At 37.6% G+C, this 19,018-nt stretch overlaps 1 protein-coding gene across 11 annotated transcripts in view; it reads right to left on the reverse strand.

Annotated features, from left to right (window-relative positions):
- The window catches only part of LNPK (lunapark, ER junction formation factor), a 91,671-nt gene extending 78,639 nt beyond the window's left edge, over nt 1-13,032 (reverse strand). For 9 of the 11 annotated variants that reach the window (XR_015147972.1, XR_015147970.1, XR_015147973.1 and 6 more), the window contains exons 1-4: nt 12,930-13,032; nt 7,653-7,741; nt 6,022-6,063; nt 5,129-5,316 (exon numbers count right to left, since the gene is read on the reverse strand). Coding sequence is in view for 5 of the 11 variants with exons in the window: in XM_086359307.1 (XP_086215433.1) it covers nt 5,129-5,316; nt 6,022-6,063; nt 7,653-7,679 (257 nt within the window). In the remaining 6 variants the exon portion in view is untranslated. Of the gene's footprint in view, nt 1-5,128; nt 5,317-6,021; nt 6,064-7,644; nt 7,742-12,929 lie in introns of all 11 variants that reach the window. The other 2 variants (XM_086359381.1, XM_086359382.1) reach the window with 2 other exon arrangements.
- Nucleotides 13,033-19,018: the final 5,986 nt, after the last annotated feature.

The raw sequence follows: 19,018 nt of genomic DNA on the forward strand, positions 1-19,018 counted from the left end.
TTTGTTGGATAACTGGGCTATGCTTCCAAAAGTGACGAGCACACTGAAATAGAAACTGCAGCAGAGAACCAGGTCACAGATGTGAATGAGAGAGTGAGAAATAGCTCTGAAGTGTAACATGCCAAGAAATACTAGATGTAGCTGATGCAGAACAAGCAAAAGGACACAGTAAGGATAACAAAGTTCCATACTCAAAGAGTGGAAAGATCAAATGGAAGAAATAACAAACATTTTTAAAGAAACTAAGTATTTTTTACTTTTAAAAACAGTGTATGATTTATTTGGGAAAAAAAAAAAAAAGTCTTCTGAGTCAAAATAGCTGATGACAATCTATGGATAGGCACTGGAATTAACACAGTAGAGTTCCCTGCCAGGCGTTCTTTTACAACTAGATAAAAAATCTTTTATAAGCAGAAAATCAATTTTTATATGGAAATGGATGTCAAGTGAAGTTTAAGTATATAAAGACACTTAAATCAACTAATATTTCCACTTACTCACTTTCTAAATTTTTCTCTCTTCATTTAAAGGGAAAAAAATAGGAAGGAAACAAGGGAAAGAAGCTCAGCGTTATGAAATCTGTGACTACATGTGGGGTTAAGAAGCATTCCAATAGATTTCAAAAGAGAAGAAAAAACTTTTAAATGGCAGAAACAATTATTTTGTAATATGCATGCACTCGATTTTTGGCTCTTTAACCTACACACAAAGTTAAAATTGTATCAGCTCCAGGAGTTCCTAAAGACTAAACCAAACATGTTTACTATAGAAGTCCCAAAGAAAAAGATCCTACCCACCAAATGTCAAAGCAAAAAACTTGTTATCACCCTGATTCCTCCTTTTCCCTTACCTTCCATTTCTTCCCATCAAGTTGTCTCAGTTTCACTTCCAAAATATTTCCAAATCATTGTTCATCTCTACTGTCACTGGGAAGTCCAATCCACCTTCATTTTTAAATTAAACTTCTATAACAGCCTCTGAGCTGATCTCCTGGTTTCTACTCTTGTCCTCCTCTTACTCCATCTCCCTACGACAGCACACATGATCTTAACTTAGATATCACCATGCCATTTTCTACTAAAACCTTTACACATTTACCATTTCACCCAAAATGAAATTCAGACTCCTCTCTGTGATCTCCATGACCTAGACTGTGCAAGCTCACTTTGTATTGCTCTTCCTCTCCATTGCTCATCCTCTCCTCACACATTCCAGATATACCTATGTTTTTGATTCTCGCCTAAGTAATACTCTCTCATACTTCACAGCCTGTGCATTTTCTTTTGGAAAGATCTTCTTGGAATTGTGTTTTTAATTTGAAAAATACATTGATATTAAAAATTCAAATAACACCAAAAAAGCAAATGGAAAGAAATGACTACTTAAAATTCCAAAGCCTAGAGAAAATTACCATTATTATTTTGAGGATAATCCTTTCCTATATCTCTCTGTGGGTATACATGCTATTCTACATTGTGTATATAATCTTCCACATACTCCAACTGTTTCCATACTGGTTCTCTCTCATACTTTAGTTCTCACTTCAAATACCAGGTCCTCAAAAGAGGCCTTCTGGACCATCCTGAAGTATCCTACTCCTCTCTATCACATCACCTGTTTATTTCCCTCATTGCACTTATCTTTCTCTAAATTAACTTTGTTTGTTTACTTGTCTCTCATTTTTTGTCTGTCCAACCCCAACAGAATGCAAGCTCCATGACGACAAAGATCTTATTGCTGGGGGCTAGCTCCAAACCTAATACACTGCAGGTACTCAATATTTACTGAATAGACAAATGATGGCTTTGACTAATATTTATATACTTCCAAATCCTAAATTTGTACCTTCTATTCAAATTTCTCTCCTGAACTTCATAGTCATACTTAACCATCCTACTTGGCAGCTCTATCTGGATAGAACACAAGTATTTCGGTCTCAGTGGGTCAACTACCTGCTCGCTCTCATGTTGTTGCTTATTCAGATGAATGACACTACCATCAGCCAAATTTCCCAAGCTATGAACTTCAATTTTATCCTTGATGCAATTCACCCCCCCAACCCCATATCCAACCAATCACGAAGAACCTCTCCATATTACCTCAATTCTACCTCCTAAATCTCTTCAACCCATCCACTTCATTCAGACCATCTGTTCCTCTTCAATGCTGCTACCACCATTCAAGTGCAAATTACCACTATGTCTCTCTCGGACAGCTACAATAACCTTTTATCTTGCTGCTCCAGATTCATTCTTCAGTTTAGTTCAGTTCAGTGGCTCAGTCGTGTCCGACTCTTTGCGACCCCATGAATCGCAGCACGCCAGGCCTCCCTGTCCATCACCAACTCCCAGAGTTCACTCAAACTCATGTCCATCGAGTCGGTGATACCATCCAGCCATCTTATCCTCTGGCGTCCCATTTTCCTCCTGCCCCCAATCCCTTCCAGCATCACAGTCTTTTCCAATGAGTCAACTCTTTGCATGAGGTGGCCAAAGTACTGGAGTTTCAGCTTTAGCATCATTCCTTCCTTCTTACTCCCTTCTAATTTACTCTCCATGCTGTAGCCTCAGTGGTATTTTCAAGATAACAATACAATCATGTCATACTTCTTAAAAGTCTTCAGTGGCTGCCCACTATTCTTAGATTAAAAGCTAAAATCCTTATCATGGACTATAAGGCCCACAAGAAATATCCTTCGCCTAACTATCCAGATTTTTCTCCACAATCCAGTCTTCAGCTTTCTTTCACTTCTTTAAACCTACATGCTCTATCTTCCCTTGGCGTCTTCACACATGCCATTCCTTCTGCCTACTACACTACCTACCATATCACACAACCCTTGCTACACATATTCAACCTTCAGATCTCAAATTCAAACATCACTTCCTCAGGAAGGCTATGGTAGGCAGAATTCCAAGATACCCACCCTCTCTCTCCAACATTTCCATTCTCTGGTTATACAAACAGTTATCTAGGTACTGCTATGAAGGGGCAGACCGCCTGACCTGCCTCTTGAGAAATCTGTATGCAGGTCAGGAAGCAACAGTTAGAACTGGACATGGAACAACAAACTGGTTCCAAATAGGAAAAGGAGTACGTCAAGGCTGTATATTGTCATCCTGCTTATTTAACTTCTATGCAGAGTACATCATGAGAAACGCTGGACTGGAAGAAGCACAAGCTGGAATCAAGATTGCCGGGAGAAATATCAATAACCTCTGATATGCAGATGACATCACCCTTATGGCAGAAAGTGAAGAGGAACTAAAAAGCCTCTTGATGAAAGTGAAAGAGGAGAGTGAAAAAGTTGGCTTAAAGCTCAACATTCAGAAAATGAAGAGCATGGCATCCGGTCCCATCACTTCATGGGAAATAGATGGGGAAACAGTGGAAACAGTGTCAGACTTTATTTTGGGGGGCTCCCAAATCACTGCAGATGGTGACTGCAGCCATGAAATTAAAAGACGCTTACTCTTTGGAAGGAAAGCTATGACCAACCTAGATAGCATATTCAAAAGCAGAGACATTACTTTGCCAACAAAGGTCCATCTAGTCAAGGCTACGGTTTTTCCAGTGGTCATGTATGGATGTGACAGTTGGACTGTGAAGAAGGCTGAGCGCCGAAGAATTGATGCTTTTGAACTGTGGTGTTGGAGAAGACTCTTGAGAGTCCCTTGGACTGCAAGGAGATCCAACCAGTCCATTCTGAAGGAGATCAGCCCTGGGATTTCTTTGGAAGGAATGATGCTAAAGCTGAAACTCCAGTACTTTGGCAACTTCACGCGAACAGTTGACTCATTGGAAAAGACTCTGATGCTGGGAGGGATTGGGCACAGGAGGAGAAGGGGATGACAGAGGATGAGATGGCTGGATGGCATCACTGACTCAGTGGACGTGAGTCTGAGTGAACTCTGGGAGTTGGTGATGGACAGGGAGGCCTGGCGTGCTGTGATTCATGGGGTCGCAAAGAGTCGGACATGACTGAGCAACTGAACTGGACTGAGCTGAACTGAACTGAACTGATGAAGGGGCTTTGCAGATATAATTATTACTCAATTGATTTTAAGATAGGAAGATTAACGTGGATTATCCTGGTGGATCTAATATAACCAGCTAAGCCATTAAGCAGAAGTTTCTCCCAATCAAGGGCAAAATAGGAAATCAGAGGCAGAGAGAGCAGAAGTCAGGCAACACCTCGTTTGGGCCTAGAAGCAGATTCTTCCCACCAGAGACTCCAGGCCAGCTGATAACTGATTTAAACCTGTAAGACCCTAAGCAAAAAGTCCAAACTACCTGGACTTCTGACTTACTTCTGTGATATAATAAATGGTATTACTTTAAATCACTAAATTTGTGGCAGCAGTAATAAAGAAAACAAAGGACTGACCCCCACCTCCACCTCTCTGACCCCCACCTCCACTCCAGACTGTGTTAGGGATCCTGTCAAATGCTCCCAGACCATTTGACACTCTCATAATACTCATTATACTTAAGTTAATGTATGCAGTCTAAGATCTATGGACAAAGGTGTAGTGTTTTTGTGTACCATACACCACAATAATCCAACATCTACACAATTGGTACCTATAAACATTTGCTGACTGAACAAATTTTTCACTCAACTTTCTGTCAAAATTTTCAATCATGACTCATCTCCTGTAAAGTACTATATTACAAAATATTTCTATAATAAGAGTCAATTGCTTTATAGCAGTTACTAAAAAGAGGGGAACAGCAGGAGAATGGAATACATTCAGAATCACTGGAGCAATTGTTCTTTTTGTTTTATAAGCATTCCCTCACTTACCATTACCCACAATCAGAAATGCCCACTCCATGCCCAATACTCTTAGGAAGCATGACCATCTATTAGAGAATCACAAAAAGATTACCATATAGAACCATTATTACAAATGTCACTGGGTCATATTCCTCAAGTACACTGGACTGTAAATAAAAGTTTAGAACAACTGTTCTACTTTTTTAAAGAAACAGTTTTCAAACTGCAAAAAAAAGGAAATTTATTCAATCTGCAACAGTACTATATTTCATAATAAAAAGAAACTGACTATATTAAAACTATCTAGTCAGAAAGAAGAAAAGTCAACAAAAAGAATATTTTACTTACATTAACGGGAAAGCAAAAAATGGGAGTGTCATGGCAAGTCTTGCTGTAAGTTCATCCGGAAGATACCATAAGTATACAATTAAACATGTAAATAGATAGAGGACTGAAGAGTACAGAATTAATCTTCCAACCCATAATTTTTGTAATCTCTGATTTTTTTCCCTAAATTCTTCCAATGCTTGAATTTCCTGTGAAGAGAAAAATTCATAAAGAAAGTAAACTGTTTAAAAAAAATTTAACATGATAGAGAAGTTACAGAGAAACAACCCTTAAAATTCAATGAAATATAATACCTTGATATTTGAAACAGAACATAATATGAAAAGACAATTAAAAATGAAGTTTAAAATATATTAAAATGCCTATAATGATTTGACAAATCTTTTTATGGAAGATATTTAAAAATAATATTTGATAACCTATCAAACTAGCAAAGCTCAAGAGGTATAAAATTGGCATCAATATTCAGTATTTGTTAAAACAAACAAGTAGTAACTCTCTTTGTATAAGGCCAAACAAAAAGTGACTATAAAAAGGATTAATAAAAATTGAAACAGTGATCCATACTAGATTCCCTCAATCTATTCATCATTCTCAATATTCCCAAGGAATAAGTATTTTTTATGATAGAAACTGTAAAAAGCTGTGAAGTTTGCAAGCTGATATAAATAGTTTCAGACTATTTTATAATCTACTTATCTATGATGGTGTAACATTGATTTACACTATTACTTGACACAGAGTTCTTAAGTCACTGATAAGACTTTGGACTTTACCATGAACGTTCTCAGGCTTACTGTATATCACCTCTAAATTCCCATACCAGATCTAGTCTCCAAAGTAATATATACTAAAATAATATTTAGATAACACCCCAGAGCCAAAGAACATACCTTATCTATATTTTCCAGAACCTCTACAGTTGAAGGTTTCATCTGTTATATAAACAGAAATAGGAGACAGCATTAAAGCTTGTTATCACTAACTTGGAAACACTTTGACTTTTTTAATCATAAAAGAACATTTTAATCCAAAACTAAGTTTTTTCAATATTATCAAGCAATATGTATTCCTGTTTATTTACAAATGAGATTTAGATTTAAATAAAAATTATAAGTATAAACAAAGTTACACAAGACTAAAGAAATAAGATGCTCCTATTTAACTTATTTTTAGGCCCAAAAGTACTTTCAACTCTGTAGCTCAATTTTTACTCTCGTTAACCCCAATCAAACATACTTAGAAATTATTGAGAGATAATTCATTTAAATTTTCCTTTAAGGGAAATTTTCTTAGATATGATTATTCAAAAGAATTATATTATTATTATAAATTATTAATTCTAAATAATTATATTAAATTATTATAACTATAAATTCTATTTAAAAATTCAAAACTAAAGATGTTCTGATCTACTATTGCTATAAGTTCACTTAGGATGCTGGGGGTCAAAAATCAATAAGCTACCTTCATTCTGAATTCCTAAAGTACTTTTCTGAAGATCAGATTTTTAAAGGGCATCTAAGAATACTTCATTACAACAGAGCTTGTTTTTCAGAGACATTTTTTATATCACCTAGAATAAAAATCATCCAAAATGGCTCACATAACACTTGAAAAAATAATTACTAATTACATACTCAACCATCTAACAGGGTAATGATAATCAATTCATTGCAGCACCCACAGGAATTGTTAATATTAGATTAAACCATATGAAATTGCTGTTTATGGAGTCAGAACTGTTGAAGACTGATAATTTCATATGGTTCAACCTAACAAGAAAGATAAAGGAAGAACAGATAAATTCAATTATCAGATTTTAAAGGGGGGCGGGGTGGACAGTATCAATAAAACGTCAATCCAAAGCAAAGCAGTTCCAGCAATAGTTCAAAAACTAAACTGTATATCAAGTACTGCTAGATTCCGTTACTACGGTAAAAAGGAGTAAAAAAAATAAGCAGTTTGTCCTAGACTACATTACCTTCCCTTATTTTAAAGAAGAGCATTTACCAATATATTTTATAACCCTAAATTTAAAGACTTAGCCAATAAAATAAAACTATTTTTAATTGTGTTTAACCTAGTAATTCCTAAAAGTACATCTAGTATCACTTCAGTAAATATTTGTGATAAGCTTTAAGCAAAAAGATACAACCTATAAAAACATTAAGTACTGCATAGAATAATTTCAACTATCTTTTAAGTAAGACTGAAATTTAGGTGCTATGAAAACAATAAAAGATAATCATTTGTACATGAAGGTATAAAGAGAGAAATAAAAATAATTCGTAAGTCAAAGTGAAATAATCCTGTTAAACAGAGACATGAGACACCTATAAAGCAAGTATAACCATTAAAGTCCAAATAAAAAACAAATTCACAAGAAGGAGAAAAAAAATTAAATAGAGTTAGGGATAATATTAAACTACTACTCAAGTTTACACCACAAAGATCTTTACAAATAACTTGATGGGACACTTTTACATTAGACTAGGAACTGTTGTAAAGAAAACTAACTTACCCTCCATCGAGAAAATAATCCACCCATTTTTCATTTGTAAAAACTGGGCACAATAATAAATATCATCAGTTGTCCAAAGGAATTCACAGCTAGAAATAAAGAAATTATTTTTAAAGTTTAAGTTAAATATACAGCATACTCACTATAAAATTTAAATGTTGCAATACTATAAAATAAATAAAATACTATAAAATATTAATTTCCTTGGATTTCACTTATGTGAGATTTTAATTCAGATAGACTTGCAGATAGTCCACCTTTTAAAAAATCTTTCTTTCAAGGCAGAACATATTTAAAAGTGAAAATAATGCTGGAAGGACTTTTTAAGTGGCAAGGCATTTTAAAAGTGTATATTTATACCACTTTGCAATTTTCTGTTCCTTAAAGTAGGTCCTCTATGTTGTTCTTACAAGAAAAGTTCTGCTATACTTTTATTCTACATTCTTAAATACAGCCATATCTATCATTTAGCTGTCTCCCAACTAAACTAGTTATTTGGAGTTAGGGGTGCTCTACAATGTTCAGAAATAACATCACTTTACAATAATAGAAAGTCAACTGGATTCTGAGTAAGAAAATAAGGGTTACAAGGCTACCTGTGACAATGAGCATATCATTTAATGTTTCTGAGCCATAATTTTCTTTTCTGTACATTAAAGTTAATAGTAGTATCACTTTTCACAGGATAATCTTCATTACTACCATTTTACAGATAAGAAAATTAAGTAGAAAGAAATCAAGTCATTTGTCCAATAACTCAGAAGAAACATTACCCAAAGGAACTCTATCTTCAGACTTCTGATCTGTCCAGAACCAGTCAACACCCAAATAAGCATTTCTCTCTGAAACTCTGTTTGAGTCCCTCAAGTTAGTTAAAGAGTCATGTCAGGCAGTTGTATCTCCTATCCCCATCTTTTGGTTGTTTTTCTATGAGTCTCAAATGTATGCAATTCTCCAGGCAAGAATACTGGAGTAGGTTGCCATTTCCTTCTCCAGAGGATCTTCCCAACCCAGGGATCAAACTGGCATCTCCTGTGTTGCAGGCGGTCTCTTGAATTGCTGGTAGATTATCACTAAGCCACAAGGGAAGCTATATTAAATATTACCATACATTTTAAAAATGTATCAGCAATATTATAACCTAAATCAATTTACCAGTCAATAATTATATAATTTTTAATTCTTTTAAATTCAAATAGTTGAATTATATTTTCAAACTTACATATTTTTACAAGGTTACAGTTATATTCTACCAATATAAAACTGCTTCATTTCCATGCAAAAAAGTTAGGCCATAATTCTTACATTTTTTTAAACCCATAAATGTAATCACAAAATAATGCCAGTACCAAGTAAGTACATACACTCTGAAATACTATTTTTAGGTTGGAATTAGCATAAGGCATGCCTACCTTGAACTTTCTTGGTTACAGAAGTAACAAAAAATCTAATTATAAAACATACAAAGTGACTTTTATGGACAGAAATATCTATCATCTATCCTAAAAATTTCTGCAGTTTATAAATGTAATCAATGCTATAAAGTCACATTTAAGTTGCAATCTAAATATTATTATTAATCTTTCAATAGTAACTCAGTATTCAAATTTCTAAAATGTGGTTGTAGGAAACGCAGGAACTTTAATGAATAAAACTAAAAATTTCTAAGCTAAGACATTAAATAGATCTTAAAACCATATATGCTAAAAATCACCAAGACATGTGACTGGGGAGGGAAGATTCAGATGAACCACTTAACTTGTATACTTTCAAAGTATACATTATCCCACGTATGCATAGTGTATAGGACAGTGATTTGTATACAACTGACCTACACATTCTGGTTTGAAAGAGTGATGTGCCTCCAAGTTTATAGCTACCATAAACTAGATTTTTTAACATTTGAAATTAATGACAATAATATTTAAACGCTTAGTACTCAATCTTCTAGCAAGCCATAAAACAAATGTTTTTCATAAATTTTGTCATTTAGATACTATTATCAATCTGTTTTACAAATGAGGAAACTGAGGCTACAGAAGTGAAATAATTTACTAAGTTCCCAAAGACAGTAAGTACTAATAGAAGACCCAGACACAGTATTTCACTTTTGATTTTTTAAAAAGCAACAAGTTAGGGGTAGGGGATTAAGAAGTACAAACTACTATGTATAAAACAAATAAGTTACAAGGATATATTGTACAGCAAGGGAATATAGCCAACATTTTATAACTATAAATCGAGAATAATCTTTAAAAATTGTAAATCACTAAGTTACATACCTGCAATTTATATGATATTGTAAATCATCTATAGTTCAATAAAAAAGGCCAAAAAAATAAACAAGTTATTTCCAATAACTCAAAATCAGAAATAAAATCTTTCTGTAGATTACACTGAATTATTTGTACGTAAAAGCACCTCAGACATTCTCAAACATCTGGTAAACGGGCTTACTGCAGTGGAAAGTTATAAACACAAGATCCAGGATTGGTACAGTGTATCATGTAGCCCAATTCCTTTATTTGATTAAATTTGAATGCTTAAGTCTATACGGAAGAGAAGCTAAATGATGTGGCAAAATCATGTACCTCCAGGTAGGGGCAGAACTGGTACAAGAAGTCTTCAGTACTACTTCTACTTGTTTACTGCATATCACTTTTAAAATACATGTCATATGAAATATATGCATAATACTACAATTAATACCAACTTTCACATCAATTATTTGCTTGAGAATTGTTTTGGTATTAATGAAACATTAACATTACTATGAAACCTTGGGCAAATGAAGTACTTAACCTCTCAGTTACTCATTATCTTCATCTGCAAAACAGTGATAGATAAGAATCCTCTCAAATGTTAAAAAGCATTCTAAAGGATTTACAACAGTGTCTGACACATCCTAATTTCTCAACACAAATTGTTTTTTTACTGCTGTGGGTGTTGCCTTTCTCCAGTCCATCTCTGCTTCCTTTCAACACAGGGAAAATACATGAGAATCAAACTACTAGCATTTTTTTCTGAAGCATAAATCGATTTGCTTGCCCTTGAGTGGACAGATGGTTCAATCTCAACTGGCCTATTCTAAGAACTCTTCTATGAACATGTACAAAGAGTCTCCTTCCACTTTGATATAATGGGACCTGACATGACCATAAGAGCTGGGTGCATCTAATGTGTTTTTCAATAAATAACAATGCCCACCATACTATTCGAATGCTTTCTACTAACTGCTATTCACACTCAGGTTTAGGTGTCAGAATTTAAAATCTTGAGACATGTTATTCTTAAATTTTCAGCTTACTTCAAGTCATATTGAAATAAGGCAATAAAAAAGGTCTGGATTCAAAATATGACTCAACCACACACTAGCTATGCGATCTTGGATAAACTAAACTCTCTAAGCCTCAGCTCAGCATTTGTTTAGCCGTGAAAATACACTTCACATAATTGTTGCATAAGTTAAATGAAATCATACATTATTTGGCACAGTGTTCAACAAATAATGAAGTGTATAATAAACTATAGAACTTATTACTACTATTACCAGAAAACACATGTAGTACAGCAGTACTTCTCATATGGAACACATTTCTTTCTACTTTCTTATAAAGAAACTGTTTCATAATTTTAAAATTGGAAAACAAAATTAGTTTGCATTTTAAACTGAAAGTGTATTGCTCTCGTTTCCTCCAATATAAAAAATAAAGCAAAATACTCTAACAACTCTTCCATTAAAATAACCCTATAGGGCCTTTAACAGCAAAGGAAGTTTAGTTTTATCAAGTTCCAAACTTAAGTAAAAACTATTCAGTCACCATCAATAGAAACCTCTATAACACACTGGACTATTCAACTTGAGATTAAAAGGGTTTGTTCTAGAACTCTAACTTCCAAATATCCTAACTGAAAGGACAATTCTGAAATATCCCAAACCACATTTATTGCTCAAAAATAAAATTACTGAAAAGAAGTACACTTCTAAAAGTGTACTTTTATTATTTAATGATTAAGTTCTAGTCTTCACGGTAAGTCAATAGTCATTCTAAACTAAATACTACTCAAAAAATGACTATTTGATTGGAAAGATTTCTATAACAAATCATACCTGTTGTAAGCCATTTCTTCCTTATATTCTTTCAAGTTAATAATATATGAACACCAAGGTTTTTAACAGTATTGGGCTCATCCCAGTAGATGACAGAAAAACTGAAATTCTAATTGTAAATGCATCACTCGTTTAAAAATGTGTTCAAAATCAACTTGATTCTCCTAAAACTAAACTACGGGGGCTGCTGAGGACAAGAAATTAGCATTCCTTGCCAGTTTGAACATATCCCTGAAACGAAGCTTACTCACAACCACACAAACTGCTGTTGAATTTTGTGTGGTGACAATTTTGTCAACAGTGACACCCAGGCCACAGAGAAAGGAGAAAACAGTCGACAATGGGCACCACAAACCAGAAGCCTACTGGGAAAAACGGAAAATGGAAAATTCAGTGAGTCATAGATTTTACTTAGTACAGCGAGAGCACCATCAGCAAAACTGAGAGCACCAATCCCAACTTTCTCTTAATCCCCATACACAATATTCAGGAATTAAAACTATTGATGCGGTTTAGAGTTGCTCTTCTTCTGCCAGGCCTATGACACCCACGCAATCTCGCCCTTCCCTTCACCCCACCATCTCTCAAATAAGTACAACGGCAGAAGAGAGGCTTCTCTAAGCAGCACATAATCCACGCCCACAAGCCTGGGCCGAGCAGTATGACACTGACAGTTTTCGGTCCCTCCCGATCTCTCCCACTCGCGGCGCCTCTGCACAACTCAGCAAAATATGACAAGGGTAGAACCCACGCAGAGCGATGGCTTACTGTAGGACCTTCTGACCCTTCGCTCGGACAGAGAGGTGGGCCAAAGGGATGGTGCTCCGCTCAACCCAGCCACGGCACCACCACCCCCGCCTCGAATCTCTGAAAAAAGGCTGGGGAACCAACTCCCCTCCGGGGACAAAAAGGGGTCTCCAACACTCCAGAGCCATCCCAGCCACTGGACCGGGAAACCAAGGGGATCAGGCGGTGAGAAGAGGTCAGCACCCAGCCGGGCAGGAGCTCGACTAGCCGCCGCCGCGGAACTGGTAGGCCACTCGGCATAAGGCGGAGGCGCCTGGGAGAGGCAAGCGAGATAATCGGCAGCGTATTTCCCAGGGAAAAGCTCAGCGCGCCTCCCTTCTGCCGAACCTTCCCAATGACCCTCATTTTGAACCCTCTACCTTCAAGTAGAAACGGGCAAAGCCCGGCGCTGGCGTCCACCTCTGCCAGTTTCAGCCACCACCCCGCAGTCCGCCTCCAGAGCGGACAGCACCAGCCAGTGACAGAGATATGGGCCCGGCCAACTCCTTCCCATCAAACCCCGCGCTCCCTCCGCCGGCCAATCAGCGCCGTGGCCGGCGCGCGCCGCTCCCTCATCACGTGACCGTGACTAGGGTGGGCAGTTGGGGGAAGAGGTAGACAGTTGGCGGGAGGCGGTCTGTGCATCCCTGTGGCTTCCGCAGCCAAATGGGGTGCTCGTCGTCGCGTCTCACAGGTGGAGAGTCATTTGTTTTGACTCTTACCAATAATTACTTCTTACTCCTCCTCTGCCTCCTGCTTTTCTTTTGGAACCTGTTCTGCAAAGTCTCACTGGCTAAAGAAAACCCCCGAAATTGGTCTGGATGGCCCTAGACCGCCGCGAGAGAGAGGAGTGGGTTTGACGGTGGAGATAGGTGCACCTGGACACGAGCCCGCCCTGAAGAGTGCGGGATCAGCTGTCATCCAGCCGGCAACGGAGCCAGTTAACTACACAGCTTAGGAGAGACGGGTTCCCAACCAAGCTAGTGACGAAATTCAGCCTGGACTCCAGGAGTGCTTGAGACTTATGACTCATGGACTTCAAAAAGGGTCCTTTGATGACTGGGCCGCTTACCTCACCATTATGTGGTAAACGTCAACTGCCCGAGGATGTTGCTTTCAAACCGGTGGCTTAACAACATAAACTGAGTTTTCTATCTTAAAACGCTTAAGAACACTTCCTTGGCAGGTCTTGGTACTAGGCCCACGAATAAATCACCTAGGTTTTATTTGCCTCAGATTTTAAACGTTGGCTAAAGCACATTAAATTTACTAGTCAACTGAGAGTGACAAGTCTCAATAACAAATAGTACTTGAATCACACAAGGTAATGTTGGAGAAGCATAGAGAAACTTCAGCATAAGCTCTTGTCACGATTTACGCCTGTGTTCAAACATTTTTCATGGGATTTCTATTTTGTTCAGTTATATACACATTTTAAGTGCCCATGGTATTTTAAAGAGTATAATCGTTGTATTATGCTATGTTTAAACTTTGACAACCAAACAGGTAAATTATGAAAAGAAAGCAAAGTATTTGGTTAGTAAGAATAATTTATTATACTGGAAGCTACCAGATAGTTCACTGTAGAGTTGCTTAACTGCTAAAATGTTTAGTTACAGATTTGTAAATGTGAAGGGAAGGAAACCAAAGTTTCTTCTTATGCTCTGGGTAAGACACATTACATATCTAAAAGAAAATGAAACATTTCACTTATTTTGGTATGGAAATTTAAACATTTTGTTTTTCATCCTTTCTTATTTTAAAGTTTAAAAAAAAGGCAACTTAGAGAATGAACTTTTGGTTACCACAGGGGAAGGGTAGTGGGGAGAGACGGTTAGGCAGTGTGGGACTGACATGTACACACTGCTATATTTAAAATGTATAACCAAAAAGGACCTATGTATAGCACAGGGAACTCTGCTCAATATTATATAACAACCTAAATGGGAAAAGAATTTGGATATGTGTATGTATTTAAAATAAATAAATGAAAGGCCTGTGCAGTTTTGCAAATACAGCTCCTCACCTCAGAACAATCTCTCTAAGAGAACAAGGAAGAGATACTTTCTATTTGCTAATGATTTGTTTTCTAGTTTTAATTGATCCATCAAGACTTACTGAAAAGAGGACAAAAACAGGTGGGGGAAAACAAAAGAGCTAACTGGGTACAAGAAATTCCAAAAACCTAATCCTGAGACAAAATACCTTAGGTAGTTGATATAGAACAGGAGAAATTTGACCTGACAGGCAGAGACAGAGGAGTACTAATTAGATCATTAACTTTTTTAACCTTTCCAATAACCTTTTAAGGTAATTATCAGTTTTCAAATGAAACTGAAAAGAGAAAGGAACTGAATAAAAATTATACATATATTGTTGAAAGTAATGCTATCCTCCTCTATATCACTGCCTCCTCTGTATCAAGTGGTAAGAGTTTGTAGGCAAAGTGAGAGAAGATATTAGAAGCAGAAAGATCAGCATATGCACTGTATGGCTGAACTAAGGCTCCAACAGTCATTACAAATATTTATTGAAGACAAGACCATGTGTTAAGTGCTGAGAATACAGAGATAAGTAAAATAGCTGCCCTAAAGCCACTGACCGGAGAAGGCAATGGCACCCCACTCCAGTACTCTTGCCTGGAGAATTCCAGGGATGGGGGAGCCTGGTGGGCTGCTGTCTATAGGGTCGCACAGAGTCGAACACAACTGAAGCGACTTAGCAGCAGCAACAGCAAAGCCACTGACACTAGAGAGAGAAACCTTTGAGAAAACAACAACAACAAAAAAAAAAACACAATATAAGGTAAATAAGTGTTGTGGTAGAGGCAAATGTTCAAAAGATCGGAAAATGCTAAGGCAAGAACAGCCAGAGGTGTGTTTTAGCTGTAAATACTAATACTAAAAATTGTCCTGCAATAGATACTAAGGAAGTGAAAAGCAAAGAGACGATGAGCAAGGAAACAAACTGTTCTAGGCAAAGGAATTTGTAAAGATCTAATTCAACAAATAAGCGAGCCACGTTTATTTAGATAGATAAATGAAAGTTGCAAGAGATGGGTGCTCTGAGAGCTTAGAGTCAGTCACTGATCTGGTCAGAAAAGTTAGGTAAGGCATGCTTGAGGAGGTCGCCTGGAATACAGATCTGAAGGATGAGAAACTGAAGAAAGGAGAAAAGAAAACAGAGGGAACAATATATGTACAGCCTTTTGTCAGGAATGAACAGTGCAAGCCCAAGGGTCTGAAAGGAAGTCATTGTGACTAGAGCCCTGTGCAGGGAGACCAGACTAAGCAGGACTTGCTTGGCCATACTGAGAACAAAATGGGGTAGGGATTTAACCTGATCAGATCCGTGTTTGGAAAAGATTATTCCCGCTGCAGTGTGGAGATATGAACAAGGTCAGTCTTGGACCAAAGTAGTTCAAGTGGATTGGGATGGGCACAAGGAGATGGAGAAAAGTGGGGGAAATGGAACAATTTAGGAGGTGAAATAGGTCTAGAGAATGGATTTAGGTAAAGTAGAGGAACGAATGGGGATTGAAGGAGAGGAAGGAGTCATGACAGGATATCTGGCAGGCACAGTAGATGGAAAGCAATGTTCACTGAGGTGTGGAGAACACTGAAAGAGTCAGATTTGGGGGGAGATGGTGATTTCAATTGATTTCAACAGGCTGAGTCTCAGATATTTTCATGACTGCAAGGAGAGATGTCACATAAACAGATCTATGGGTCTGCAGCACTGAGAAGTCTGAGTTAGAGAAAAAGTGTTCGGGTTTGTAATATGTTCTTTTCCACAAAGTACTTATTTTTTCAAAATGCAAATATAAGTATTGTGGTAAAACAAAAAGTAAAAGTCTCTAAAGCTGTTTTCCTTTCAAATTACCTGGGGCCTTCATTTAAAAAAAAAAGTTCTCTAGTATGAGGCATCAAATTTTGAATTTTAACAAGTGCCACCAGTGAGTCTTCCTCTCAGGGAGTTTCTCTGGAAAGTGGTACTCCAGTGCCAGCAGCCACCTGCATGAGAGTTACCCTAAGTGCTTATTAAAAGCACATCCCTCTAGGGATGGAAGGATGGGAGAAAGGAAGATGATGCAGTACCAGGTAGTCCAAGATTTCACCCTCCATCCTTTACAGAACTGTCCTACGTGCTCCATCAGGCAGTTTAGAGGAAAGCTGGTGTCCTTTGTTGAATGATGCAAATGTAGGCAGCAGGCAGCCCTGACAGGCTGCTGTAACAGCTTCCCTGGCTCCTAGCCCAGGCCTCCTGTCCTGTCCACTGAAATGGTGCTCAGCCTACTCCAGTGCTCTCTTTTTCTACCACTCGCATCAAACCCTGTCCTTCCCTCACTGGGGAAGGTGTTATGGGTGTTATGCTCCATATACTCCTACCAATTCAGAGGTTTCTTTTAGCTAATCTGGCCAGGGTTAAGAGGGAAATAGGTTCGAATGCTATGTTTCACTCTCAACAAATTCTCAAGAACTTACATTGTAAGCATCTTGTTTTTTAAAGACTGAATTGCTTGTTCTCTGTGTAGTCTCACTGTAACATCTCTTTTTCTCTATGAAGCACTGTAGATGTAGAGGAAGAATCAGAAAGTAAGGGGGGGAAAGAGATTAGAATTATTTTTTTAATGGGTAATATAGCAAACAGATGTATACTACTTAAAGACTATAACCCAAAACACTCATGTAACCCACACTGAGTCAAAAAGTAGAATGTTACCAACACCTCAAAGGCCCCAAAGTGCCCCTTCCTTTATAACCCCCAAGCACCTAGAGTTAACAAACACTATCATGATTATTAAAATATTGACTTCCTTGCTTTTCTTTATAGTTTTATTGCTTAATTACTCAAACAGTATATTTCATGCCTGGTTTTTAACTCAATGTAAATTGAATCATAAATTTTTTTTCATGTCTTTATTTCTTTTACCCAAAGTTACGTCTTTAAGATTCATCCATGTGGCTGTAGGTTTTTATTCACATTTCTTTAATTGTGGGTATTAATTTCAGGGAGAATAATATCCTTCAACATGAGCCTCCCCTTTCTGGCTTATGGTATGACTCCACATTTGTTCAGGTATTCTCATGTGTTTTCCAAAAAATTTTTTCATTTTCATCACATGAATTTCATACCTTTATAGTAGGTAGAATTCTAAAGATGGCCCTCTGAGATTCCCATCCCCTGATCAATCAATAAAACGATAGTCTAGGTACTGCTATGAAGGACTTCTGCAGATGTAAAAGAGGTACTCTGAGCTCTAGAGAATCCAGTGGAGAAGGCAATGGCATCCCACTCCAGTACTCTTGCCTGGAAAATCCCATGGACGGAGGAGCCTGGAAGGCTGCAGTCCATGGGGTCGCTAAGAGTCGGACACGACTGAGCCACTTCACTGTCACTTTTCACTTTCCTGCGTTGGAGAAGGAAATGGCTACCCACTCCAGTGTTCTTGCCTGGAGAATCCCAGGGACGGGGGAGCCTAGTGGGCTGCCGTCTATGGGGTCGCACAGAGTCGAACACAACTGAAGTGACTTAGCAGCAGCAGCAGCAGCAGAGAATCCAGGCTCCAGGGACTACACCTTGAAGGGTGTGTTTGGGTTGGAGGGCCCATGTGTGGACCAGGAGGTGAGCAGGCTCCACTCTAAAACTAGCCTGAGGCTGTTCTGTGCATCCTTGGTGGACACAGGTGGCAGATACTGCCATGCCTGGGCCCTGCACCAGGCTAACCACATGCTGTTACTGCACAATAGCTGCAGCGTGCCTGGATTCCTGACCTACAGAACTGTGAGATAATAAATGAGTATTATTTCAAGATGCTAACATTGTGGTAATGTGTTACAGCAGCAAAAGAAAATTAATATGCACCTTTCTTATTGAGCAGAAATCTTGGTGGCTTATCAAGTTAGCCTTCACTTGAAGTAGGACGATAACCACAGAGGTCACACTACTCAAGACCTGCAGCTGAGATTGCTTCACCATTTAGAATTCAGACTAAAAATGCACCTGTATTTACACCTGCCTCTGAAGCTATGTTTGATAGATAGACAGTACTTGGGAGGAAAGGGACGGCAAGTCAGGGAAAGCACGGCACCAAAAGCCAAGCGCTTAGGGTGCCACAAAAGGAGCACCACAGCTCCTCAGCGTGTTTGCTCATATTACGTTCAGATGAGTCCAGCCCACACTCCAGAAGCAAATGAGCACTAAATGTGCTTCCTGTGTTTCAATAAAAGAGAGGCAACAGAAAGTCTAGATCGCTGTGAAATAACTGAAAATAAATATTGACATCAAGTCTAACGCTAAAGATTCCTATTATCATAAGTAATGCATAATTCCAGAGACCAAATGTGTCTGAAAGGCATAATTTAAAATTAGAATACAAAGTATCCTGGCATGTAGATAATTCCATGTAAGTCTAAACTAATTATTGTAAAAGGAACATTTCCTTCTTGAAAAGAAAAAAAAAAAAAAA

This window comes from Bos grunniens, chromosome 2, assembly GCF_055505025.1.
Source record: "Bos grunniens cultivar Pamir isolate PY7600 chromosome 2, Bosgru_T2T1.0, whole genome shotgun sequence".
Taxonomy (NCBI): domain Eukaryota; kingdom Metazoa; phylum Chordata; class Mammalia; order Artiodactyla; family Bovidae; genus Bos; species Bos grunniens.